The 27868-nt window shown below is 46.6% G+C and overlaps 1 protein-coding gene across 1 annotated transcript in view; it reads left to right on the top strand.

Annotated features, from left to right (window-relative positions):
* Nucleotides 1-24965, top strand: part of mcu (mitochondrial calcium uniporter) — a 151387-nt gene extending 126422 nt beyond the window's left edge. Inside the window, exons 2-8 of the mRNA XM_060854257.1 lie at nucleotides 504-576; nucleotides 10350-10520; nucleotides 13682-13786; nucleotides 17806-17966; nucleotides 20088-20291; nucleotides 21552-21668; nucleotides 24330-24965. Coding sequence (XP_060710240.1) covers nucleotides 504-576; nucleotides 10350-10520; nucleotides 13682-13786; nucleotides 17806-17966; nucleotides 20088-20291; nucleotides 21552-21668; nucleotides 24330-24407 — 909 coding nt within the window. The 3' untranslated portion in view covers nucleotides 24408-24965. The remainder of the gene's footprint in view (nucleotides 1-503; nucleotides 577-10349; nucleotides 10521-13681; nucleotides 13787-17805; nucleotides 17967-20087; nucleotides 20292-21551; nucleotides 21669-24329) is intronic.
* Nucleotides 24966-27868: the final 2903 nt, after the last annotated feature.

The following is a 27868-nucleotide window of genomic DNA, read 5'->3' as shown; positions in this document are numbered from 1 at the left end:
TCCAACTAACCGGCACATCTTTGGACTGTGGCAGGAAATTGGAGCACCCGGAGCAAACCCATACAGACCCAGGGAGAACGTGCAAACTCCACACAGACAGTCACCTGAGGGTGGAATCGAACCTGGGTCCTTGGTGCTGTGAGGCAGCAGTGCTAGCCACAGTGCCAGCCAGTAAAGATCATGGGTTTAAGTTTCAGGCGATTATGGACTTGGCATTCTGCGACTAGAGTCCAGAATCGGAGAGTTGGGAGCCCTGTCATGTATCTCGATGTTTAAACTGCTGACAGTGTGACAGCGCTGTCTACTCATGTACCAGCTCCATCTCGCACTTCCCTCGGGTTCTGTCTGTCTCACCAGGACTGAAAGTTGCAAGAGTTGATTGTTACTTCACTGAGGGGGTCTCGTGATGCTCAGAGCTGTGCCTGTTGAGAGTCATGCTGTTGTACAGTATTTTGTATATCATCCTAATCTCACTAAAATCGCCCCCTGCTTTTGCTTTTCAGGTGTGCCAGAGATTCCCAGTATGGTGCAATCGGCGAGTATTTTTCTGCTCCAGTAGCTTAGTGACCTCTAACGGTGAGTAACACGAAACCCACTCGGGGGCTCAACTATGTTTTTGTTTCTCAAAAAGCCTCTTTGAATGCTACGACAATTCAGTCAAGGGCTCGACTGAACAGATGATGCTTTAGCAATGAGCAGTTCAGAAAATAGAGAAAAACCCTGCACTGCTATTAAAGTAGAAGTATAATGTATCCTATTCAAGACTGCCAGATGTCTCGAGTCACTTTATGGCCAATGAAAGACAACCAACTTGTACACACCAAGATCCCAGAGATGATAATGTGACAAAGACCAGATCGTCATTTTGTCTGCTAGTGGTTGAGGGATAAATATTATAAGACCATAGGAGTAGAAGTAAGGCCATTCGCCCCATCAAGTCCACTCCGCCGTACAATCATGGCTGATGGGCATTTTAACTCCACTTACCAGCGTTCTCCCCGTAGCCCTTAATTCCTCGAGACAACAAGAATCTATCAATCTCGGCCTTGAAGAGATTTAGCGTCCCGGCCTCTACTGCACTCCGTGGCAATGAATTCCACAAATATTGGTCCAATTCTCCTTTTTGAGAGATTACGATCATATAAACTGTGGGGTTTATGTGTTCATTTTTAATGTTGTTTGTTATGAATTGGGTTTTCTGTGTGTTTGAAGTTAATAAATGACTTGTAAGTATTTCTGTCGTCATGGTAATTTCTGTTTAAAAATAGGTTTTTGACACCAGAGTGAATGGGTTTTGTGTAATATTGATGGATTTTTTTTTGTTTATTGAGATGGCTTTGTGACCAACATGTAAAGTACTGGGGCCTCAAGGGTTTGTTGAACACTTTGGGGAGTCAGTACAACGAAGAGAAAGTGAGGACTGGACATGCTGGAGAAAAGAGTCAACAAGTGTGGTGCTGGAAAAGCCCCACAGCTGGTCAGGCAGCATCCGAGGAACAGGAAGGCCGATGTTTCAGGCATTGACCCTTAATAAAGCACTTATGCCTTAAACTTCAACTCTCCTACTCCTCGGATGCTGCCTGACCCGCTGTGCTTTTCCAGCGCCACATTTCTTGACTTTGGGGAGTTGTTTGTTTTTAATCATTAGGAAATGCCCATCGCTGAGACACTTTTGACTTTAAGTAGGCCAGACCTCCTAAAGATCTTGGAATAGGATGGCTGAATAGAGCAGAGCTTCTGAGAAGGGAAGGATTACATAGTGAGCCAGGCTATCTTAGAGTGAAGAACTAGTGTTAGTCATGGACCAGATGTGTTGGAATAAAGCCCTGAAGGGCTTGCTAAAAGCTGATTAGATTTAAGCCAGTGTGTCATATATCCAGGAAAAAAATTGGAATTCCAATCCACACATTGAAGTCACAAGTGTATTAAACCTACTTAAAAGCGTAACAGACAGGGACTTTGGAGTAAGTGTTATGTAAGTATAAAATTGTGCATTGAGTAATATACCTAGGGTTTTGGATCCCATGCTAATGCTGTTTCATTTATTTTCAATTTATAACCGTGTGTTTTGGGAATGATGGGATTATAATTATGATGTAATTATACTTAGGGATTAATGGATTGCAGTGGTTCAAAAAGACAGCTCATTACCAATTTCTCGAGGGCAATTAGGGATGCACAATCAATGTTGACCCAATCAGCAACACTCACCTCTCATGAATAAATTTTTAACATACTTTTATCATGTGTTTTAAAAATCTTCGTGAATTAAAAGTCAATAGTTTGTTTTATTCTATTTTATCATCTTTTCCTATGTAATAAACTTGTTTTATTGTCAAAGCATTGCGTATTTGAGTTTCAAGGAGAGATTGCTGCGTTAAAACCAAAACAAACCATAGTTTCATAGAGATTTACAGCACAGAAACAGACCCTTTGGTTCAACCCATCTATGCCGGCCAGATATCCCAACCCAATCTAGTCCCACCTGCCAGCACCCGGCCCATATCCTTCCACCACTTCCTCTGGCAACTCCTACCATACACGTACCACCCTCTGTGTGAAAAAGTTGCCCCGTAGGTCTCTTTTATGTCTTTCCCCTCGCACCCTAAACATATGCCCCTCTAGTTCTGGACTCCCCCACCCCAGGGAAAAGACTTTGTCTATTTACCCTATCCATGCCCCTCATAATTTTATAAACCTCTATAAAGTCACCCCTCAGCCTCCAATGCTCCAGGGAAAACAGCCCCAGCCTGTTCAGCTTCTCCCTTCAAAATAGCTGACTTATCAATGAATAACGTCATCTGGCACATAATATCGCTGAGATCTTTTAGTTCCACTTGATAGTGTGGAAAGGGATCGATTTTAATTTCTCACGTGCATCTGACAGTGTGGGACTTCCTGCAGTACTGCACCGGAGTATCAGTGCAGATTTTTGCCCTCAAGTTCTAGCATGAGACTTGAACCTGGAACCCTGTGACTCAGAGGCTAGAGTGCTGCCCACTGAGCCACAATTGAAAGATCATCTGGTAGCAACCAGTTGTATTTATGCTGCAGCTTTAATACTGCCAAACACCTCAAAGTGTTTCAGTGGAGTGTAATCAAACTCAAAACTCGGATGAAGGTACATACAAAGATACATTTCACACAGTCTTGGTGGAGGAGTGTGAAGTAGAAAGGGTTTCGAGCAGGTCCCAGAGCTTGGGGCCTTTATGGCTAAAGGCATGGCCATCGGTTGTTGAAAGTACAGGAGTAAGGGATGCGGAAGCTCAAGAAAGAGGGATACATGTTTCTCAGAGAGTCCTAGGGCTGGTGGATGTTGGAGGGGCGTGGAGGCCCTGGGCCTACAACGGGTTGATTGTGATCCCTGTCCTGTTCGGCTCAGTCAGGCTGCTTTTGTTTCCCCCCCCCCCCCCCCCCCCCAAATCATTTAATCCCACGCTGTTCCCATCAGAGACTGACGCTCATGAGTGAATTCTGACTTGGGGTTGTGTCCGTGGGGACAGGATGAGGCCATTCAGCCCCTCCAGTCTGACTCTATCATTCTGCCACCAAGCTCTGTCCTCTTGCGCCCTTCCCATAATCCCTCCTGGGAACTTGGGGAAACTCACTGAGCCCTTTGATCATCATTTGACAGCTCTCCTCCTTGTACCTTTAACCACTGAAGGCACTGTTCAGACGGTTACTTGGGGAAGTCGCTCCGTTGCAGCCTAAGGAAATTTCCTGCCTGCCCAAGGTCTTGACTGAATTATTCCAATATTTCACTTGCTGTTGCTGTCAGGGATCTGTCAACTGAGAGCTCAGTGGAACAATGATTAATATACTTCAGCACCAGCCTTTGTGACTCTTCTGATTTGTACCTGGTCCGAGAGTCAGGCAATTGATGACTTCCTTTAATTTATCGCAGACTATTTTCCTGATAGCTTCCCATCACTCACCTCCTCTCCTGCAGCCTTCTCACAGGGACCCAAGTATTGTAGAATCACAGGCCTGTACTCTTCTCCTGTTTATATAGAAACCTGAAACTCCTCTGAGTGAGAATCATGAAATTAGACAGTACAAAAGGATGCCATTTGTCCCACTGTGTCTGTACCAGTTCCTGAAAGAGTTATTCAACTAGTCCCATTCTCTGGCCCTACCTCTGTAGCTCCCTCAATTCATTACATTTATGGAAGATTATGGATTCGCGGTCTAGACCGAGTACTGATGGAGCACTGCTCTGTCACTGTTTTGGATGAGATGCTAAATGATGCCATCTTTCCCCACAGATTGGCCAAAACGACCCCTGGGCTCAATGTTTGGATACAGCAGGGGAGGTTCTCTCGGGCGTCCTGTCAGATGTTTCTCCAACATCCACTCGGCATGAATCAGCTGTTGCTAGCAAGTTTTGAGAAGATTTGTAGCTCAGGTTGAGGTTCTGGATGTAGGTTTGCTCGCTGAGTTGGACGATTTTTTTTCAGACATTTCATCACCATACTGGATGAAGCACTGGTGGTGTAGCCTGCTTGCGGTTTGTGTTTGGGTTGGTGATGTAATTTCCTGTGGTGACATCATTTCCCATTCTTTTTCTCAGAGGTGGTAAATGGGATCCAAGTCAATGTGTTTGTTGATATAGTTCCGGTTGGAATGCCATGCTTCTAGGAATTCTCGTGTGTGTCTCTGTTTGGCTTGTCCTAGGATGGATGTGTTATCCCAGTCGAAGTGGTGTCCTTCCTCATCTGTATGTAAGGATACTAGTGAGAGAAGGTAGTGTCATTTTGTGGCTAGTTGATGTTCATGTATCCTAGTGGCTAGTTTTCTGCCTGTTTGTTACAGTTCTTGCAAGGTATTTTATAAATCATTAATTTTGCTTGTTATCTGTGTAGGGTCTTTCAAGTTCATTAGCTGCTGTTTTGGTGTGTTGGTGGGTTTGTGGGCTACCATGATGGCAAGGGGTCTGAGAAGTCTGGCAGTCATTTCCACGATGTCTTTGATGTAGGGGAGAGTGGGCAGGGTTTCTGGGCGTGTTTTGTCTGCTTGTTTGGGTTTGTTGCCGAGAAATCGGCGGACTGTGTTCATTGGGTACCCGTTCTTTTTGAATACATGGTATAGGTGATTTTCCTCTGCTCTGCATAGTTCCTCTCAGCTGCAGTGTGTGGTGGCTCATTGAAATAATGTTCTGATACAGCTTCGTTTGTGGATGTTGGGATGATTTGTTTCTGTAGTTCGGTATTTGGTCAGTATTTGTTGTTTTCCTGTAGACACTGGTTTGAAGTTCCCCATTGGCTGTTTGCACTACTGTGACATCTAGGAATGGCAGTTTGTTGTTGTTTTCCTCCTCGTTAGTGAATTTTATGCCAATAAGGGTATTATTGATGGTCTTGATGGTTTCCTGTAATTTGTTTTGTTTAGTGATGGCAAAGTTGTCATCCACATAACAGACACAAAGTTTAGATTGGATGGTTAGCAGAGCTATTTGTTCAAGTCTCTGCATTACTGCCTCTGATAAGAACCCTGATATTGGAGATCCCATGGGTGTTCTGTTGGTTTTTCTGTCGGTTTTGTTGTTGAGGGTGAAGTGGGTAGTGAGGCATAGATCCACTAGCTTGATGACATTGTCCTTGATGATGAAGTTAGTGGTGTTTGGTGTATGTGCCTTTGGTTCTTTTAATAGTGTAGTCAGTGTTTCCTTGGCCAGGATGATGTTGATAGATATGAACAGAGCTGTTACGTCGAAGGAGACCCACTAGCCACAGAAGGACATGACCCTCTCTCACTAGTATCCTTACATATGGATGAGGAAGCACACCACTTCAACTGGGACAACACATCCATCCTAGGAAAAGCCAAACAGAGAGAGACACACAAGAATTCCTCGAAGCATCACACTCCAACCAGAACTCTATCAACAAATACACTGACTTGGATCCCATTTACTACCCCCTGAGAAAAATAACAGGAAATGACATCACCATCTCAAGGAAACCCAAACAAACAAATATCAAGTGGGCTACATCAATGCTTCATCCAGAGGCTCACTGAAGATGTTACCTAGTATGGTGACGAAACGTCTGATAACGAACCTTCCAGCTCAGTGAGCAAACCTACATCCAGAATCAGCTGTTGCTTTTCACGTTACTGTCTGTGAGATCTTGCTGTACGTAAGATGGCTGCAGCATGTCCAACATTGGAACAGGGCCAACATCAAATACCCTTAAAGTGGCTGCAATTGACTTTGTGGGTGTCTGTGCGGTCATAAAAGATTGTTTATAAGGGCAGGTCATACACTCCTTTTGCTGCCTGTAACCCACCTCCCATGACATTGCACTCATTGTGAGAGAGTGCATAACTTCTTTACTCAGAGAGTAGTAGAGTAGTAAGGGTATGGAATGCTTTGCCTGCAATGGTAGTAGATTCGCCAAGTTCAAGTGCATTCAAGTCGTCATTGGACAGGCAAATGGACGTACATGGAATAGTGTAGGTGGGAGGGGCTTTCAGATTAGTATGACAGGTCGGCGCAAAATCGAGGGCCGAAAATAACTGAGCTGTTATTTTCTATGTTCTATAACCTTCAGTAATGGAGTTCACATGAAGGGTAAAGTGCTCTGTAGAGTTTGTAGATAATTGGACCAAGGTGGGCAGATATGTTCCAGGCAGCATGGTGGCTCAGTGGTTAGCAATGCTGCCCTCACACCCGAACTCGGAATCAAATCCGGATCCCTGGCACTATGTGGAGTTTGCACATTCTCCCTGTGTCTGCGCGGGTTTCCTCCAGGCGTTCCAGTTTCCTCCCACAGTCCAAAGATGTGCAGGTTGGATGGATTGACCATGGGAAATTGACCATTGCATCCAGGGAAGTGCAGGCTAGGTGGGTTAGCTATGGGAAATGCAAGGTTATAGGGATAAGGTTGGGTCTGGGACTGGGTGGGGTGCTCTTCAGAGAGTCAGGATGGACTTGATGGGCTGAATAGCCTCTTTCTGCACTGAAGGGATTCTATATTTGGTCCCCACTTGAACAGCATCCATTCTGTCCTTTCCTTTGATAAATGCATGATGAATTTGTGTGCACCAGTATAATGGAAACTGGAGCAACAACTTCTCTTGTCACTGTCCTGCCAATGGTAGTTTCAGCTCCTCTACTGGTGGGAGTGTTCAATGACAGACAGGTATTTTACAGATCACTTGCTATTCAAAATATAGTCTCTCAGGCGGGTGAGATATTAATGTCCAGTTGCTTCTAAAATCTGAATCTCAGGCTGATATTGATGCTTGAAATTGGGGTTGTCCTTTGGTCCGAATTCAAAACCAAATGATTCTGCCAATCTTTCCAAACCTGAAAATGTCAATGCACTGTGGGGATTGAGAATATATTGTCAGCTTCAGCAAAATAATAGATTTCAACTTGAGGTTCAAATTTACTGTTAAGGATTCGACCAGCATTGTTTCAATTTCTCCTGGTCGTTGCTACTGACCTGTTTTCGCTCTGTTTTGGGTTTTAGTGAACCCAGAGTTTTGGAAACAGTCTTTTCTCTCCTCCAGTCACTCAATGAAGCAAAGGTTCCATCCCTGAACACCACATCGCATGCTATACTCACCTTAATGCAATGGCTGCTGGTGGGTAACACGCCTACACTCTCCTCCAGCTCCCAGAACCCTCTGAGACCGTTGCTGTCCTGCAGTCTGAGGTTGGCAAATCCCTCGCTTCCATCACATTGCCATCAGTGGCTGTGCCTTCAGTTCCCTGAGCCCCAGCTCAAGTTCGCCCTTGGTTAAACCTCTCCACTTCACCCTCAAGCGGTTGGCCATCAGGTGTCTCCTCCTTGATTCGCTTGTCCCATGGTGCTCCTGTGAGGCATCCTGAATGGTTTGAACCATGTTGAAGGTGCTATATCAATGCACATAATTGTGAGGAGAAATGAGGTGTGCTGTCAATCCCAGGGTTCTCTACCATTTGTTGACCAAGTCTACCTTGAGGAGGAGTAGACAGACGTTAGTCATTTGACTGCTTCAGCTGCTGAGATTCACTGCCAAGTTCAGGGACCCAGAAATCTATCAATCCCGCTTGACCAGACAGCATGAAGTGCTTCTTAAGTTTACACAGTTTATAGCCCTGCTCATATCTCAGCTTATTTAATCACAGTATCTGGCATTTATTACAAACATTGTTGTAATATTTATGTCAAACTAGACCTGGTTTCTGTCAACAGCTGGAGAAGTGTTTCTCTGGTAGAAAGCTACTGTGGAACCTGAAACAACTCTGAGCCCTTTTGTTTGAGTCACTCATGGGCTGTACACATCGCTGGTTGAGCCAGCATTTCTTACCTGTCCCTAATTTCCTTGGAGAAGGTGGGGTGAGTTGCTGCCTTGAACCGCTGCAGTCCATGTGCTGTACGTATACTCTTAGGGAGGGAGATCCAGACTTCAAGAAGGGAATGGCAATATATTTCAAAGTCTGGATGGGGAATGGCTCAGAGGAGTACGGTTGGTGGTGTTCCCATATACCTGCTGACCTTGTCTTTCTAGATGGTAGAGCTTGTGAGTTTAGAAGGTGTTATTGGACAAGCCTGAGTGAATTTCAGCAGTGCATCTTGTAGATGGTACACACTGTTGCTACTGAGCGTTGGTGGTGGAGGGAGTGATTGTGGATGTGGTGCCATTCAAGCGAGGGCTGCTTTGTCCTGGCTGGTGTCAAGCTTCTCGAGTGTTGTTGGAGCTGCCCCCATTCAGGCAAGTGGGGGGGTGTTTCATCACACTTGGGCTGGCCTTGGGGAGTCAGGAGATGAGTTACTCGTTGTAGAATTCTCATCCTCTGACCTGCTTCTGTAAACAATGAACATTGTACCAAACTGAACCATTTTAACAGAAAATGATCAAAAAAACTTTGGGGTGTCAGTTTTTAGTCAGTAAGTGTGGAATACAAGGCTCGCGGGTCTGAGTGGCCAGCAACTGTTAAAATGATGCTGTTCTTCCCCTGTTGCTTTCAATTCGGTCTCCAGCCTTTCAATAGAACCTGCGATAGTCTCAAATAAATCATTGCAGCAGGTTTGTGATGGGCGTTTGAGGTCACAAACATACAGTCAGATCCCACAAGCATCAAAGAGATAGTTGGGATTGAGGAGCTGAATGGCCTGCTCCAATTGCTTCTGCACTTTTGAGGTCTCAAACAACAAAATCTTGCATTGATATAGCACATTTGAGGTCGTCTAGTTGAGGGGTGAGCAAAAGCTTGGCCCAGGACCTGGATTTTCAGGAGATTTTGAGGGAGATGGAAGGGTTTAATGAGGGAATTGTTGAGCACAGCTGCCAATTGCTGAAGCTTTTAAAATCTGGGATGTACAAAGGGCCAGGATTTAGGGAACGCAGAGATTTTTAAAATCCATTACATGGGATTTGGGCATCACTGGCTAGGTCAGCATTTATTACCAACCAGGGGTCAGTGAGGACTGCAGATGCTGGAGGTCAGAGTCAAGAGTGTGGTGCTGGAAAAGCACAGCAGGTCAGATAGCATCCGAGTAGCAGGAGAATCGAGGTTTCGGGCAAGAGCCCTTCCTGATGAACGCCGATATTCCTGCTCCTCGAATGTTGCCTGACCTGCTGTGCTTCTCCAGCACCACACACTCGATATTTATGACCAACTGTGAAGAGTTAACTCCCCAGAGGACAGTCAACCACAGGCTGTGGGCCTGGAGTCGAACGTAGGCCAGTCAAGGTAAGGACATTAGTGATGGCTTTTCCCTGACAATTGACACATAATCCAAGTTTAGAATTCTAGATTGTTACTTGAATTCAAACTCCACCATCTGTCATGGCAGGATTTGAACGCAGGTCCCCAGATCAATACCAAGATTTCTGGATTAATAGTCTAGCTGTAATACCACTAGGCCATTATCTGCCCATATTAAGAGGAGCTCTGGTAATGAACAGCATGGTGGCTCAGTGGTTAGCACTGCTGCCCCACGGTACCAGGGACCCAGGTTCAATTCCGCTCTCTGGTGACTCTATGTGGAGTTTGTACCTTCTCCCTGTGCCTGCATATCCTCTGGGTGCTCTGGTTTCCTCCCATAGTTCAAAGATGTACAGATTAGAGTGGATTGGCCATGCTAAATTGTCCCATAGTCCCCAGGAATGTGCAGGTTAGGATGGATTGGCCATGGGAAATGCATAGGATAGGGGGTTGATTCTGGGTGGGATACACTTTGGAGGGTCGGTGCAGACACAGTGGGCCGAATGGCCTGCTTCCACACTGTAGGGATTCTGTGAAAGAGATTAAAAAGACATCAAGGAGGGATCAGTGAGATCATTGAAGTTAAATTGTGTCTTTGTACAATCTCGCCCTGACTAACTCCTCCCCCTCTCTATCTCTCTGTGCACAGATGTAAGTGTTGTTTACCAGAATGGTTTACCCGTCCTCTCCGTGACCCTGCCATCTCGGCGAGAGCGTTGCCAGTTCACACTTCGGCCCATCTCCGACTCCGTGGGCGTTTTCCTAAAGCAGCTGCAAGCAGAGGATAAGGGCATTGACCGAGTGGCGATCTACACTCCAGGTATTCCATCCGGATCTGCACTCTGCTTTAATACAGTGATGGAGACTGTTGTGGAATAACGTGTTCTTGCACCTTTGCTCATGTCAGGTTTGAACTTGAAACTTCCTCCACACTGTTTTCAAAGTTTAATCCTTAAAAACATAGAAAGCAGGAGTAGGCCATTCGGCCCTTCAAATCTGCTCAGCCATTCAATATGATCATGGCTGATCATCGAACTCAGTACCTGTTCCCCCTTTCTCCCCATACCCATTGATCCCTTAAGCCCTGAGAACTATGTCTAACACTTTCTCCTTGAAAAAAATGCAACATTTTGGGCTCAACTGCGTGTTGTGGCAGAGATTTCCACAGGGTAAAAACAATGACCGCAGATGCTGGAAACCAGATTCTGGGTTAGAGTGGTGCTGGAAAAGCACAGCAGTTCAGGCAGACTTCGCTTTCCCTGCTTCTCGGATGCTGCCTGAACTGCTGTGCTTTCCCAGCACCACTCTAACCCAGAAAGTGATTGCCACAGACTCACCACTCTACAGGTGAAGAAATTTCTCCAAAACAGCAAATGGCCTACCCCTGGCCTACTCCTGTCTCCTTAGGCTGTTGCCCCGGTTTTGGTACTCCCCCAATCGTTGGGAACAGCTTACCTCTGATTACCTTTACCCAAGGTTGAATCTAAGTTTCAAGATTAATCATTAAAGGTTGCAAGGATAAATTAGTTCTATAGTGAAGGCAACATCTAGTTGGTAGTTTACAGTTTTCCAGGATGGGCTTCGGGGTTAAACTCCAATGTTCTCAAAGATTTTTAGGTTCCTTTTGTTACTACTTAGCATTTCTTGTGGACCTAAAGGTCACAAGACCATGGGGCAGCAAGGTGGCTCAGTGGTTAGCACTGCTGCCTCCCAGCGCCAGAGACCTGAGTTCAATTCCCGCCTCAGGTGACTGTCTGTGTGGAGTTTGCACATTCTCCCCGTGTCTACGTGGGTTTCCTCTGGGTGCTCCGGTTTCCTCCCACAGTCCAAAGATGTGCAGGCCAGGTGAATTGGCCACGCTAAGTTGTCCATGGTATTAGGTATATTAGTCAGAGGGAAATATAGGCTAGGGGACTGGGTCTGGGTGGGATACTCTTTGGACGGTCAGACTGAAGGCCCTGTTCTACACTGTAGGAATTCTAATTCTAATTGGTCATTTCCTTCTCTCAAGCACATTAGTGAGCCAAATAGGTTTCCTCAACAATTGACCATGGTCACCTTTAGGCCAGAATTTAATTCCACCTCGTTTTTATTGAATTGAGGTTTCGCCGCCTGCCCCAAGGTGGGATTTGAATCCATGTCTCCAGGTTGTTAATTATTCTGGGACTCTGGCTTATTGATCCAGTGACTTTACCATCACACTATCGCCCCCGCATGGTGTTTCCGTGTGACTGCTGCCCTCAGTCTTGTTTGCGAAGGAGGTAACATTGAATGGGAAACTGGGACTAAATGCTAGAAAAACAATTCCTAAAAGAAAATTAACATGGCAGATGTGTTACACAGACAAGGCCAAAAAACAATTAGGATTTTTTGTTTTGGAGCAAGCAGTGTGCGGTCAACTCCCTTGTTTAATGCGTAGTAAGGTCACTGATGTTGATTTTTCCATTTGATACATAACCACGAAAATGTCATCCCCTGAGGATTCTGCTGAAAACCAGCCAGATTCTCAGTGTCAGCCTTCCGAAAGGTGAGATCTGTAGCTCCTCCTCATGAAGTTACTATCGGGCAGCACAGCCAAATACTGCACGTTTCCATCTTTGAACATAACAGGAAGAGACTGAGTGTTGCCCCATGAGCCAGCTCCACCATTCACTCACTCAGCATTCCCCCCTCCACCCCCATATCCCTCACTTCCCTCTCTGTCTCTGCCTGGAATATACTGGGAGAGAGTGAGGATCGCAGAGGCTGGAGAGCTGAGTTGAGTGTGTGGTGCTGGAAAAGCACAGCAGGTCAGGCGGCATCCGAGGAGCAGGAGAGTCGATGTTTTGGGCGTAAGCCCTTCATCAGGATCCTGCTGCTCCTCGGATGCTGCCTGACCTGCTGCGCTTTTCCAGCGCCACGCTCTCGACCCCCATGGGTCACAATCCTGCATCTCCGTCGCTGAGCACAGTGAGGATTTGTAGCCAACAAGACTGCCTCACCCCCACTTTCTCGAGGGCACAGTCAGTAAATGTGGGCCGAACAGGTGAAACCCACATCCCACCGGGGAATCCAAGAAAAACCATCTACAACCCTCCTAGGGGAGAGAATCCCAGCAATATCGTCACTGAGTGAGAGGACTTTCTCCTCGTCTCAGTCCTAAACGATTAAGCGCTTAATCCCGAGACACTGTCCTCATGTTCCCAACGCAGTGGAAGCAATCTGAGTTTTCCCTGTCACGTCCGTTCAGAGTCTTGTATGTTTCAATCAGACCGCCTTTCACTCTATGAGACTCCGAGGGTGATAAAGCCCAAATTATTGAGCGGGGTTAACTCTCACATCTCTACGTTGCTGTAGCTGAACGGGCAGTGGGTGGTTAGGCACCTGTGGGTGGAGTGTTTTGTTTTGTAGCAGTTTAACTATTTATTGTCAATTTATATAGAGCTGTGCTTTAGATCCTTCATGTGCACACGAATTCTGTGCCCGATAGCATTAGCAGGCAGGTCACTGCTGAACTTGGCACGCACCATGCCACTGTGTCCACAGTCGCGGGTCACTTTACCCTAGTAACATCAGTTCTGTTATAACACAGGATGTTGGTGAGGTCTCTCCTGGGATACTGATCTGGTTGCCCTGCTTTGGAAGGTTATTATATAATTGGAGAGGGCTTGGAAAAGATTTATCAGGATGTTGCAGGGAATGGAAAGTTTGAGTCATTGGGAGAGGTTGGATAGGCTGGGAGTTATTTCACTAGGGTGTAGGAGGTTGCTGTTGATAAAACTGCAAGGTTTGTAAGATCATCAGGGGCATAGATAAGGTGAAAAGCAAAGGTCTTTTCCCTAGGGTGGAGGTGGTCAAAACTAGGGTCTACTCCTGTTCTTGTGTCTCATGGAGAGATGGGTGTTGCAGATGGAAGGAATGATGCTGTTGGGCCCTCCTGTCTGTTCTTGTTGTGTTGCCGTGATACCTGACTGGCTCTGGCTCTGTCGGTCCTCCCTCTAGATGGAGTTCGAATAGCTGCATCCACAGGAATTGACATCCTGCTTCTTTCTGACTTCAACTTGGTGATAAATGATGTGACACACCATGTACAGCCACCAAAGCAAGGTAAGGTCTTTGATTCCAATACACCCAGCAGCTGAATGCCCAATCCCCCTTGAGCTCTTCCTGCAGAGTTCCTTCCTGCTCCATGTAATTCATATCCTCAGATGCAGTCCCTCTCTCTCATTCCTCCCCCACATCTGATTGCCCTGCTGCTCTGAACCCACCCCCTGTGATTTCCCCCCCATTCCTCCCCCCTCTGATAACCCTCCCAATTGCGCCCAGCTCTGATTTCCCCTATCTGATCCCACCCCACTCTAATTCCCAAACCCTCTGACTCTGCCTCCCAATTTTCTCACCCCACTTTCTGATTCCCCGCAGTGACTCCCCGCTATAATCGCCGCCCTCTCTGATTCCCTCCCCGACTCCCAAACCCCCAATCGCCCCGTTCCCACCGATTCCCTCCCTCTCTAATTTCCCAAACTCTTCCCCCCAGTCTCTCTCTCTCTCCCCAGTCTCTCTCTCTCTCTGTCTCCCCCAGTCTCTCTCTCTCTCTCTCTCTCCCCCCAGTCTCTCTCTCTCTCTCTCTCTCTCCCCCCCAGTCTCTCTCTCTCTCCCCCCCTCAGTCTCTCTCTCTCTCCCCCCAGTCTCTCTCTCTCTCCCCCCAGTCTCTCTCTCTCTCTCCCCAGTCTCTCTCTCTCTCTCCCCAGTCTCTCTCTCTCTCTCTCTCTCTCTCTCTCTCTCTCTCTCTCTCTCTCTCTCCCCCTCAGTCTCTCTCTCTCTCTCTATCTCTCCCCCAGTCTCTCTCTCTCTCTCTCTCTCCCCAGTCTCTCTCTCTCTCTCTCCCCAGTCTCTCTCTCTCTCTCTCTCTCTCTCTCCCCCCCCCAGTCTCTCTCTCTCTCTCTCTCTCTCTCTCTCTCTCTCTGTCTCTCTCTCTCTCTTTCCCCAGTCTCTCTCTCTCTCTCTTTCCCCAGTCTCTCTCTCTCTCTCTCCCCAGTCTCTCTCTCTCTCTCTCTCTCTCTCCCCCCAGTCTCTCTCTCTCTCTCTCTCTCTCTCTCTCTCTCTCTCTCTCTCTCTCCCCCAGTCTCTCTCTCTCTCTCTCTCTCTCCCCAGTCTCTCTCTCTCTCTCCCCCCAGTCTCTCTCTCTCTCTCTCTCTCTCTCTCTCTCTCTCTCTCTCTCTCTCTCTCTCTCTATCTCTCCCCCAGTCTCTCTCTCTCTCTCTCTCTCTCTCTCTCTCTCTCTCTATCTCTCCCCCAGTCTCTCTCTCTCTCTCTCTCTCTCTCTCTCTCCAGTCTCTCTCTCTCTCTCCCCAGTCTCTCTCTCTCTCTCCCCCAGTCTCTCTCTCTCTCCCTCTCTCTCTCTCTCTGTCTGTCTCTCTCTCTCTCCCCCCAGTCTCTCTCTCTCTCTCTCCCCAGTCTCTCTCTCTCTCTCTCTTTCCCCAGTCTCTCTCTCTCTCTCTCTCTCTCTCTCTCCCCACAATCCATTCCAGATTCACCCCTCTGATCCCAACCCTCCCTGCCTGATACCCCCCTTATCTTTTTTTCATCTATCTCTCTCTCTCTCTTTCTCTTTCTCTCGCGCTCACTCTCTCTGCCTCGCCTTTTTCTCTTTCTGCTTTCACTCCCTCTCAGTCTGACGGAATGTTTTGCTGAGCAGTCTGAGGGTCCACAATCTGGGCTGATGCTCCAAATCAGACATCTCGGGATGAGCTGATTGTAAATGGACCTAATGATGTGGGAACTGGATGACAGTGACTGTCTTGCATGCTGTAACTTAGATTGCGTTGCTGGCTAATGGAAGTTTGTTCTAATTAATGATGATAGATGCTTGTTACGTGACACCATTGTACTGCTGCTTTCTTTTCCACAAAGGCAAAATAAACAAATTAAACCCTTATCGAAAACTGAAGTAACATTTGCAGAAATGATTGAATCAAACAGAAAACACTTGTATTTATCTAGTGTGATATTGTGACTGTCAAAGCAATTTAAATCGCCTTGAATCTCATTACTGGGAAGTGCAGTGACCACCCCATAGACAGGCGACTAGCTACATCAAGCGACATCACAATCCGTACACACTGCGCACAATCCTTCCATTAGTGTATAGCTGGTGGTATGTACGCAAAACGTGTCAGGCCATTCGGCCCTTGTAGCTGTTCATGCTCCACACAGATGTCCTTGCATCTCCTGTGTGTTTACATAGCTTCTCTCAGTGAGCTCAGTTGGCTGGAAGGCTGATTTGCGATACAATATGATGCCACCATCAAGTCAACTCTTGCACCGATTGAGGTTACCATGGCGATCCCACCTCCTCAATCTGTCCCCTCGCCTGAGGAGTAACAACCCTTGGTTACACCACCATCAGACATCTCTCTCTCGCTCTCTCTCTCTAAAGAGAGCACAGCCCTCTGATCCTCTGGGATTGTGGCAATTGCCCCTGGTTTTGTTTTTAAACCTATTGTTCAGTATTAAACAATGCATCTCAGGCTCCTGCTTCATCTTCCCAAAATAAGGTCTCTCAAAGTTACAGGATGATGCTGTGAGTATCATTTCAGTTAATTTTCAACTTTTCAAGAGTCCTCACCATAACTTGGGAACAAATCTCAGATGTTCAGCTTAAGGAAGTATCAGACCTTGTGGTTATGAATGAGAATTAATGTTTAACAAATTCATGCAGTGTTTAAAAATAATCTCTTGAATACTTTTGTTTCTTTGATTTTATTTTAAAAGTGGCTAAGTGTGGAGATAAGGCTGAAAGTTGAGAATCATTTGTGTTTGAGAAGGACAGCAGTTCAGGCGGCATCCGAGGAGCAGGAGAATTGACGTTTCGGGCAAAAGCCCTTCATCAGGAATGAGGCTGGGGAGATGAATGGGAGGGGATGGGGATGGCGGGCAAGGTAGCTCAGAGTGTGTATTCCCAGCTACCTTAGCCCCATACCCACCCCCACTCCCGTTTATCTCTCCATCCCCGAGGCTCCCAGCCTCATTCCTGATGAAGGGCTCTTGGCCGAAACGTTGGTTCTCCTGCTCCTCGGATGTTGCCTGACCTGCTGTGCTTTTCCAGCACCACACTCTTGACTCTGATCTCCAGCATCTGCAGTCCTCACTTTCTCCAGGTCATTTAGGTTTGCTGTGTTCGCTTTCTGATTGGCTGACCAAACGAAATATGGCCACCTTAGACAGCCGTTGGTGCTCGGATGTTCATCTATTCTGGCTAACGTCCAATCAGAGTTGACCACCCTAGCTTGTTGCTGTGTCCCTGTCCCACTGATACCTATTAAAAAAAATCCTGCAGATGCTGGAAATCCAAAATTAAAGGTTTTTTTTGGAAAAAGCTTATTATATCACAGAATGTTTGCAGCGAGAGAAACCGAGCTAACCTTTTGAGTTGATGACCTTCCAAACTGATGCTGGGAGCTTGACTGATCAGCGCTTCACTGGTTTGTGTCAGAGATGTGCATTGACTTGTAATTTCGTTTATCGTCTCCGGAGAGCAGCTTTGGATGAACGAGATTGCATGTGAATCAGTTCAGCGGTTAACTCAACAATTATGCTGGGTCTGAACCTTTAAAATGTTGCTCTACTGTCCTCTAGTGGTGGGCAAAATGAGGGGGTCATCTGAAAATACACTCTGTACCTCCCTTGACTACCATCCCTTAAACCTTGTGCCCTTTCCTCATCATCGTGTGGGTGAATACTGGACACCAAGGCACCATTCATTCACGTTGTTGTTCTCTCTGGGATCTTGCTGTCCAGAAAAATGTGCACATACATGTAATCATTAACTCACCCCTCGATGCAAAAAACAAGGGCAGTGTATAGTTGTCTTGTTACAAATCCTCTCCCTTTTATTTTGGCTATCTCTCGGAATGCATAAATCTCTTCCCAGTTGACTGTGATCAGCCTGAGAGTTGATCCTCACAATCAGAAAACTGCTGGAGGGATTGCAAGTTGGGGTGGGGGAGCATACAGAGGAAGGTATGAGAGAGTCAGGGGCACAGTCCATACAGTCTCCTGAAAACTCCCTCCTGGAGCCGCATTCCAGTTGCGTAAACGTTCGTCTTACCTTTGATTTTTGACAGAGAGCCTGAGTCACGAAGATGCGGCGACCATGAATGACGTTAAGATCCTAGTCCAGCAACTCTTCACCACCTTGAACATCGAGGAGCACCAACTGCACAAGGAGCGGGAACTCCAGAAACGAGTGGAGGAGCTGCACGCTCAGATTGAACCTCTTGAGAAAGTAGGTGGCACTCTTCGTATTAACTTCAAGGGATGTGGGTGTCACTGGCTGGGCCAATGTTTATTGCCCATCCCTAACTGCCCTGAGGGAGGCTGAGAGTCAGCCGCATTGCTATGGGTCTGGATTCACATGGAGGCCAGACCAGGTAAGGATGGCAGATTTCATTCCCTAAAGGATGTGAGTGACTCCGATGGTTTATTCCAACAATCCGCAGTGGTTACATGGTCACCATTAGTAATTTTTTTTTGACTTTTATTGAACTCTCATTTCACTACTCACCGCAACGGGATTTGAACCCGCATGCCCAGAACTTTAGCCTGAGGTTTTGTATTTCCAGTCCAATGATATTGCCAGTAGGCTACTGCCTCGGCCGATCCTGATGTAGAATTCTCGGTTGGGAATCTGGGTATTGGGATCCTGGTTGGTAAGGATGCAGCCTAACCATAGCATTTATTTGATTGGTTAAGAAAAATCTCACCATCTTCATTTTTGTGCAGATTTAACTTCTACATGCACATTCTGTCTTGAAAAGCTAATTCACCCCTGTGTAAGAAATAGGAGCAGGCCATAGCAAGGTCATCTCCCTTAATTCCACCTTCCTGTACAATCCCTATATCCCTGAATTCCCTTTATATTAAAAAGAATGTCCACCTCAATCCCGAATGGACTCAACAACTTAGCATCCAGGTAGAGAATTCTAGAGGGAAATAAAAACAAAAGAATTGCAGATGCTGTGAATCAGAAACAAAAACAGAAATTGCTGGAAACTCTCAGCAGGTCTGGCAGTATCTGTGGAGAGAAATCAGAGTTAACGTTTTCGGGTCTAGTGACCCTTCCTCATAACTGCCAGTTCTGAAGAAGGATCACCAGACCCAAAACGTTAACTCTGATTTCTCTTCACAGATGCTGCCAGAACTTCTGTGTTTGTTAGATGATTCTAGAGATTTGATTGTAAAAGCTCCCCCCTCCGACTCTTATATGCCCCTTATTTAAGATGATAACACCATGGGGTAGATTTCCCTCACAAAGGCTATCACCCTTCCACCTTCTGTCCTGTTCAGCTTTTTAAGAAATAGATGCTTTTCAATTAAATCCCTTCTTGCTTTTTGAAAAGGCTGATTTCTCAGTCTCTCCTTCCAGTCAATCCCCTTCTTCCAGTCTGGTCGGCCTTTCTTACATTCTCTTTCGAAACTAAGTATGAGTTTCCTAGTTTAAGGAGACCAACCCTGTATTCCAAGCTCAGGTGTAGCCATACCTGTGTAATTTTGTGTAAAATTAATTCATTGAATGTGGGCTTCGCTGGCTAAGCCAGCATTTTTGCCCGTCTCTAATTGCCCAGGGGGTAGTTAAGAGTCATAAGACAAAGGAGTGGAAGTAAGGCCATTCGGCCCATAGAGTCCACTCCACCATTAATCATGGCTGATGGGCATTCCAACTCCACTTACCCGCACTCTCCCCGTGTCCCATAATTCCTTGTGAGAACAAGAATTTATCAATCTCTGTCTTGAAGACATTTAACGTCCCGCCCTCCACTGCGCTCCGTGGCAATGAATTCCACAGGTCCACCACTCTGTCTGAAGAAGTGTCTCCTCCGTTCTAAATTGACCCCCTCTAATTCTAAGGCTGTGCCCATGGACCCTATTCTACCTGCCTAATAGAAACCAATTCCCAGCGTCCACCCTTTCTATGCATTATCTTGTTATCAACCAGATTACTGTGGGTCTGGAGTCACATGGAGGCCAGACCATGTGAAGACAACAGACTTCCTTCCCTAAGGATGGGTTTTTTCCAATAATTGACAATGTTTTCAGGCTGATCATTAGACTCTTAATTCCAGGCTTGAATTGAATTCAGATTCCATCATCTGCCACAGCAGGATTTAACCCCAGATTCCCAGAACATTACCTGGGTCTCTGGATTAATAGTCTAGTGATGGTACCACTACACTGATTGTACTAAGACTTCATTTACTCTTGTATTCCAATCCCTTTGTGCTAAACGTAATCAGGTCTTACCTTCCTGACCTCTTGTTAACTAGAATATTCTGGGGTTTTATTTTTTTTTGGATACTTTTCCTTCTGGAGCTTGTCACTGAAGGCGGTCTGTTTGTATTTCCTGCAGATCAAGTCGGAATTAGCCAGGAAAGCAGAGAAGAGATCGAGCTGGGTACTGTGGGGGGGTATGGCTTTCATGGCGACGCAGTTCGGAATTCTCGCCCGGCTCACTTGGTGGGAATATTCCTGGGATATAATGGAGCCGGTCACCTATTTCATCACGTACGGCAGTGCAATGGCTATGTATGCCTATTTTGTAATCACACGGCAGGTAGGTATGTGGGCCTTAAGGCCAGTCTCCCATGCTCAGCGTGGTTTTAAGATGCCTTTGTCCTGTTGAAGGTCATTGTCTGGTAATTTTGCTTTCCAGGGATTGACGAACTCAGGGATTGTGGGTTAATTTATTTAAATCAGTAAAACATATTTCACAATGGAAAGCAAGCAACAAAAGTGGCTGATCCTTGCAATGCCACAGCCAGTAAATTGTCAGGCAGGATCACAACATTGTGTGTACACAGCACATTGTTCCCTTCAAGGGGCACTCCCTTAAAGGTGAGGTACTCCCACAATACCTTTTGAATTTACATTTGAAAGCAAATGAATCAATCATTAAATCCCGAAAGTGTGGGAGCAGACCATTCGGCCCATCGGGTCCACACTGACCCTCCGAAGAGCGTCACACCCAGACCTATCCCCTACCCTGAACCTATACCTCTGTATTTCTCATGGCTAACCAACCTAGCCTGCACATCCCTGAACGCTATGGGCAATTTAGCCTGGCTAATCCACCCTAACGAGGGCATCTTTGGATTGTGGGAAGAAACCCAGGTAGACGCAGGGAGAATGTGCAAACTCCACACAGACAGTTGCCCGATGCGGGAATCGAACCCGGGTCCCTGGCACTTTGAGGCAGCAGTGCTAACCACTGAGCCACTGTCTTGCTCTTCCCTCAATTTCCTTCTGAAACATAGCATGGAAGTTTGCAGCAGTCACAGGCCATTCAGCCCAACTGATTGGTGTTTGTGTAAATATGAGCCTCACCCCACCCTACTTCATCTCCTCACTATAAGAGGAACTTCTGTTGGAAGCATTTGGAGACATTAATTTTTGAGTGGACATGGAGGCCACCTTTCCTTGCATTTATTTGTGCAGCTGTGACTGTTGTGTCCAATCCTCCCCTCCTGAGTGAGATCAGAACAAAAAAGAGATGGTTCTTTCCTGCATTTCAGTTTTGAACTGAATAGTGTCTTTCTTGCTGCATCACAGCAAAGCAGTGTGTACTGCTTCAGTTGGTGGCCACTCTGTCCCTCTGACAGCAGTTCTAGCCCCGCTCCAGTGTTACGGCTCAGTTAAACCAACATTGAGCACCTACTGTCAGGGCAGGGCTGAGGGAGTGCTGCACTGCTGCAGGAGCTGCCCAACAAATGGGACATTAAACCCTAAGTAGCCATTTCTTCCCCAGTTGCTGACTGTTGCCATGGTGACGACGTTGTCTGTGCTCTGCCTGACACTCTGTCTGTTCCATCCCCAGGAATACATTTACCCTGATGCCAAAGACAGGCAATACCTGCACTTCTTTCACAGAGGAGCCCAGAAGACGCAATTCGATGTCAAAAAATACAACCAGCTCAAGGATGCAATTGCTCAGGTAAACTAGCGCAGCTGGATTGCTGCGAAAACTCAGGGTAGCTGGTCATCTCCAGGGCTGGGAGCAGCTTCCTGTTTGACTGCAGGAAGCCAGGGATAGGTCAGACCGACGCAAACATAGGAATGTGGAGCTGACACAGAGAACCTGTCGCTGTGAGCTACAGTGACCGTGCTTCATTGGGCTGCCCGGAGGTTGCGAAAGGCACTATGTAAATGCAAGCCTCGCCTCTCCCTTGTCAGGTGCGGTTCAAAGCCTTCGGCAAGGAAAACGGACCTGGGAAACGGGGACTCCGACACCACACCGAATAAACGTGGGCTTTGATTTCATTTCCACAAGCTGCTGGCGCTGACCACCATTACCAACAACAACTTGCATTTCTGTGGCAACCTTTACACAGTGATGCTTTCCGAGCCAGCAGATGATCAAAAAGAATTTGACCTTGGGCCTCGTCAGCAAGGAGTAAAGCCTTGGGGTCAGCAGTGTGGTTTTAAAGTAGTGAGTTAATTCCAGACCTGACGCCCTTTGGGTCCAAAGGTACGGCCATGCAATGTGGAGAGACTTCAAACTGACCATGAACAGGACATTGGTGAGGCCTCTTCTGGAATACTGTGTCCAGTTCTGGTTGCCCAGTTATAGGAAGGATATTATTCAGCTGGAGAGAGTTCAAAAGAGAAATACCAGGAGGATGCTGCTGAGTATAGAAAATTTGAGTTATCAAGAAAGGCTGGGACTTTTTCCACTGGAGGTTGAGAGGTGACCTTACAGAGGTTGGTGAAATCATGAGAGGTATAGATAGTTATTGCTGGTTGTCTTTTCAAGACTAGGGGCTATTTTTAAAGTGAGAGGAGAAAGACTTTAAAAAAAGACGTGAGAGGATGGTTTGAGTGTGGAAAAAAACTTCCTGAGGAAGTGGTGGATGCGGGCACAGTTATAACATTTAAAAAGCATTTACATAAGTACATGAATTGGAAAGGTTTGGAGGGATATGGGCCAGGAGCAGGCAGATGGGCCTAGTTTAGTTTGGGATTATATTCAGCATGGACTGGTTGGACCGAAAGGTCTGTTTCTGTGCTGTATAACTCTATAATAAGAGACCAGGATTCGAGGACCCCGATGTTGTGGAGTTGGAGAGTAGAGATGTGAGGGGATCTGCAGCAGACAATGAATTTCCAATTGAGGCACTATCACAGCAGCAGTCCACAAAGGTCAGAAAGCGCAGGAGGGATGGGGCCTTGTGTGGGTCAGGGTGTGAGTGGTTTCTGGTGAATTCACGATGGAAGAAGCCTGCCTGGGATGGGGAGTTGTTGGAGGAGTCCAGTTCAGAGACAAAATTAGGTTGAGATTCTCAACAGCAGATAAGCTAACGCCAGGGTAGGTGGAGGATAGAGCCATGGTGATGTTGCAGGGGTGTAATAGGGGGTTGTCGAAGGTCAAAAGCTCCTGTCTGGGTCAGCTGTCAAAACAAGGCAGCAAAAGCAGAAATGGCTGGAGAAACTCAGCAGCTCTGGCGGCATCCAGGGTATATACTGTGTGTGGTAGTGTGTGTGAAGTCAGGGTGGTTTGTTCTTTCCCTGGTGCTACGGTCAGGGACATCTCAAAAGATTGCAGCGTCTTGTCAAAGGGGAGAGTGAGAACTGGGAAATTGTTGTAAAAAGCCCTTCATCATTTTCTTGCTCCTCGGATGCTGCCTGACCTGCTGTGTTTTTCCAGCGCCACTCTAATCTAGACTCTAATCTTCAGCATCTGCAGTACCCACTTTCGCCGATGGCATTTCTTGCCCATCCCTAATTGCCCAGAGGGCAGTTCAGAATCAGCCAAATTGCTGTGGGTCTGGAATCACATGTAGGCCAGATATGTTTCCTTCCTTAAAGGACATTAGTGAATCAGATGAGTTTTTCCAAACCATTGACAATGGATTCAAGGTCATCACTAGACCCTTAAATCCAGATTTTGTTTCTTTTTATTGAATTCAAATTCCATCATCTGCCATGATGGGATTCAAATCTGGGGTCTCTGGACTAAAAGGTCCACCGATAATACCACGAGGTCATCACCTCCCTCCAGGATAGGTGGAGAGGGAGCAACAAGGACAGGAATGGTCATTCTCGGTCCAAGGATGGTCACCCTAGGGTCGGGTGGTCAATGGGTAGGGAATGGAGTTTGTGACTTGGACTGATTAATGCCTCCGATCTGTCCAATGGTTAATGAAGGAGATTCTGCCCGAGCAATAGTGTGGAGGAGGCAGGTACAATCGTAGACATTCAAAAGGGCTTCGGATGATTCTTTGAGTAGAACCAATGTGATAAGAGTAAGGGGGAGAAGGCGAGGCTTTGGCACTACGTTAGGATGCTCAGAGTCAGTGCAGATGTGATGGGCTGAGTGGCCTCCTCCTGGACTTTTGTGCCTCTGTCTTTCTGCTCCTCTGGGATTTGACACTGGATGTCAGGTGAATATTCGCACACCATTGAAAGAGGAGAGAGCCAGAGCCCGGATGCTTACCGTTGCAGTTTTGGGACATCCTGGGATTGTAAACGGTGTCACTTTCCATAGGACTCTGTAAGATTCCCTTCAACGATGAGGTGGCCTTGCTCTTGCGGGAATGCCTTAGTCCTGGGAAATTTGGGACCTCCATACTAACGCTGGGTCATTTCTGCGTTTCAGGCCGAGTTGGATTTGAAACGTCTTCGGGATCCACTCCAGCTCCATCTTCCCATCCAACCTGTCAGCAGCCAGGAGTGAGGAATAGGTGCAGAGCGACTCCCCGTCCAACACCCCTCCCAAGCCCCTCTCCGAACCCTTCCCTGTGCTCCCTCGCCCCCCAACACTTCCACTCCCAGCCACCTGAGCAGCGGAAAACCTGGTGAAGCTGAGGCCAGGAGCACCCTTACTCATTTAAACCAAACGCCCGTACGTTCCGAAGATCGAGCGAGAGGGTTTTGAATCCACGGTGAGGTCTCAGGTGCCCTGCAGACGTCGATAACACGGACAATGTGGGCGCCGACTTCCTTTGTGACCACGCGTGGACAGATGGGGGATGCACGTTTCCTATGTGGGATTTTTTTTAAAAAGAAAAGATCATTTCCGTGCATTATTTTACAGTTTTATCTTGTTTTGTGTGCAGATTTTACAAACAATGGATTCATCCAACATTGCTGCAGTCCTTTAGAAATCTATAAATTATATTAAAAGAGAAAAATTGCATACAATTAAGTAAAAGGGCATCATTTGTGAAATAAATTGTACAAAAAAGCACTGTAATTCTGACAATAAATGACTTCCACGACTGTTTTGGAGCTAGACTGGCTGTTGCGCTTGGTTGCTGATGTTGGATGCTTGCTCCTGGTCTCCGTGGCCCGGGTTCTCAGTTGGAACAGGAGGCTGAGGATATCTGGGTGTTAGAGTGGGTTTCCTGCCAGGTCTCCTCCTCCTCAGAGGAAGAGGGTAGTGTGACATTGCTGCTATGTCCCCTTGAGATCTTCTGACACACAGAGTAGGGCACCCAACCGTCCGTCTATTCACTGACCATTCCCAGCGAGGTGAAGGGTCCGATAATCCCGGTCCGGGCCACTAGAACCATCACCTGGGGTTTAACTTTACAACTTCCAATCATTCTCTTCTCATCAGTGCCCTCAACAAATTGTGTCTCAGTCTGTGGATGTTTAGTGTTGATAGGACCTCTCGAAGCTCGCCACCCATCTTTGGAGTTACCTACACAACTGCTAACTCATCACGGCTTGAGATGCTAACCTCCCTCTCTGCCTGTGGCCTGGAACAATCCAAGGGAAATGCCCCTTTGCAGTTCAGCCAACATTCCAGACGATCCCGGTTAATGGAGAGCACAGTAGCCACAACTCTCTCCAGACCAATCAATTTACATAAAATGCCTTTTACTTCTTAAGAAAAAAACTGTTAAAGAGATGACAGGCCCCTTTAAGAGGCACTTAGTTTCAGCCAATTTATTTCAACACATGTTAACTTTTCTCCCCCCTTTAGATGGTAAATGGAACTAGATTAATTTAGGATTTCTGGTCAGCATGGATGGGTTGGACAAAGTACGGCATTATGACCCTAGAAGCTCAAAGGTTGCTCCAAAAACAAATTAGTCATAGAGGTGTACAGCATGGAAACAGACCCTTCAGTCCAACCCATACACGCTGACCAGATATCCCAACCCAATCTAGTCCCACCTGCCAGCACCTGGCCCATATCCCTCCAAACCCTTCCTATTCATATACCCATCCAAATGCCTCTTAAATGGTGCAATTGCACCAGCCTCCACCACCTCCTCTGGCAGCTCATTCCATACATTTACCATCATCTGTGTGAAAAGAATGCCCCTCAGATCCCTTTTAAATTTTTCCCTTCTCATCTGGTTGGGGATGTTGTCTGGACTCTTTCCCCCCCCCCCCCCCCCCCCCCCCCCCAACCAAATAAATGAGGAGTGAACCACCTTCCCTGCATGTGGCATCACTGGATGGTTGGCATTATGGAGTAAGGGGATGATGTGCGGTAGCGGAAAGCTGTATTGTTACATCTCAACTACACGTACCCTTTGTATTGTACTTGAAGACAACAACAACCTGTCATCCATCCACTGTGAACCTTTAGGATTGCTAACCAAAAATGACAGCCATAAAATATTACAAGGACCTTGCAGCCAGTGTTAGGCTGTGTCTCAGGGGTATGATTGTCCAGGAGTGGGATGATTCCTAGAGAGTTTGGTCTCACTGTTGCAACCTGGCATGATTCTTTGACAGATGTGTAATTTTATCAAGTCTGTAAAAAAACATTTACCATCTTAAAACTGATTTTGTACAATGAACATGCCTCAGAACTCTAAACAAGGGTGTTTTCAATGCACTGTGGATATATACTGTGTCCGGGGGGGAGGAGGAGGTTGGATTACATCCAGCATGGCCTTGTCTCTGTTTTCCCAGGTAACTATAGCACTAATGTTGACCAGAGACTGTAACATCTATAACACTGAAGCAGCTGCCTCATCAACGAGAGAGAGTGAACCACAGTGAGTTTTCATCACCTCTCACTCCACTCCCTGGCCTGGACGCTGTATCCATCTGGGTCTCCAGCAGTGAAGAGTGTTGACAGAGACTCGTGCCTTAGTTTCACCACCTGGCCTGAGGAATCCTGAGCGAATGCATGAACCAACCAGGGAAAGTGCCCAAAATCCTTTTGGGGGCTTAATTACTGTACCAAAACAGAAAGGAATCCCAGAGTACTACTGTGTCTTTCTATAATGATGTGGAGATGCTAATGTTGGACTGGGTGGGCCAAGTCATTACTCACACAACGTCAGGTTGTAGTCCAACAGGTCTATTTAAAATCACAAAACCTGGTGTCATGTGACTTTTGCCTTTCAAAAATGAATACAGTCAAAGACTAAGTGGAATGTATTGCAGCTGTAAATATAATGTGGCTTTTTTTTAAGTATGTTTAATATGTACACATGAGGGGAATAATAACCACTGTACTGTCACAGTGGCCTGTTCTATTTGTACATGTCCTTTGACGTGTGTTGACAGAAGGCCGTGTGGTAGGCTATGAAGCAGTTTGATCTCTCCCCTTCCCTGCTCTTGAAGAGCTGTAACTGTCCTCATGCCTGACATGAGATTGCATTTGTTCTCCAGCCCGGGGTGGGGAGCGACCGCAGAGAACTCATCTCCTTCATGTCAGTTCCATAGCCTGGTTCAACTGAGTTAACCCCTCGAGTGCCGGGGACTTGTTTGCAGATTTTAGAGTGTGTGTGTGTCTCCCATAAAGCATTCACAGAAGTACTCTTATGTCATTTTCTAATGCTGAATATTATCGAAGGAATGTATCAAGCCACAGATAATTCAATTGAAGCTATTTACTGAATAAATGGCAAAGAAAAATAATGTTGCTGCACTTTCTTTGGGAAGGTTGATTAACGACAGCTAGAAGTTAACATAGAACATGGATAATTAAGTTAAGTTAACATAGGCTATTCAGCCCTTCATATCTGCTCCATTACATGATGCTGGTGTCAGTGGCTAGCATTGCTGCCTCACAGCACCAGGGACCCGAGTTCAATTCCAGCCTCTGGGGACTGTCTGTGTGGAGTTTGCACATTCTCCCTGTGTCTGTATGGGTTTCCTCTGGATGCTCCGGTTACCTCCCACAGTCCAAAGATGTGCCGGTTAGGTGAGGATTGACCATACTAA

The sequence above is a fragment of the Hemiscyllium ocellatum genome, chromosome 43, assembly GCF_020745735.1.
Source record: "Hemiscyllium ocellatum isolate sHemOce1 chromosome 43, sHemOce1.pat.X.cur, whole genome shotgun sequence".
Lineage (NCBI taxonomy): Eukaryota > Metazoa > Chordata > Chondrichthyes > Orectolobiformes > Hemiscylliidae > Hemiscyllium > Hemiscyllium ocellatum.
This window is presented reverse-complemented; position numbering and strand designations above follow the sequence as displayed.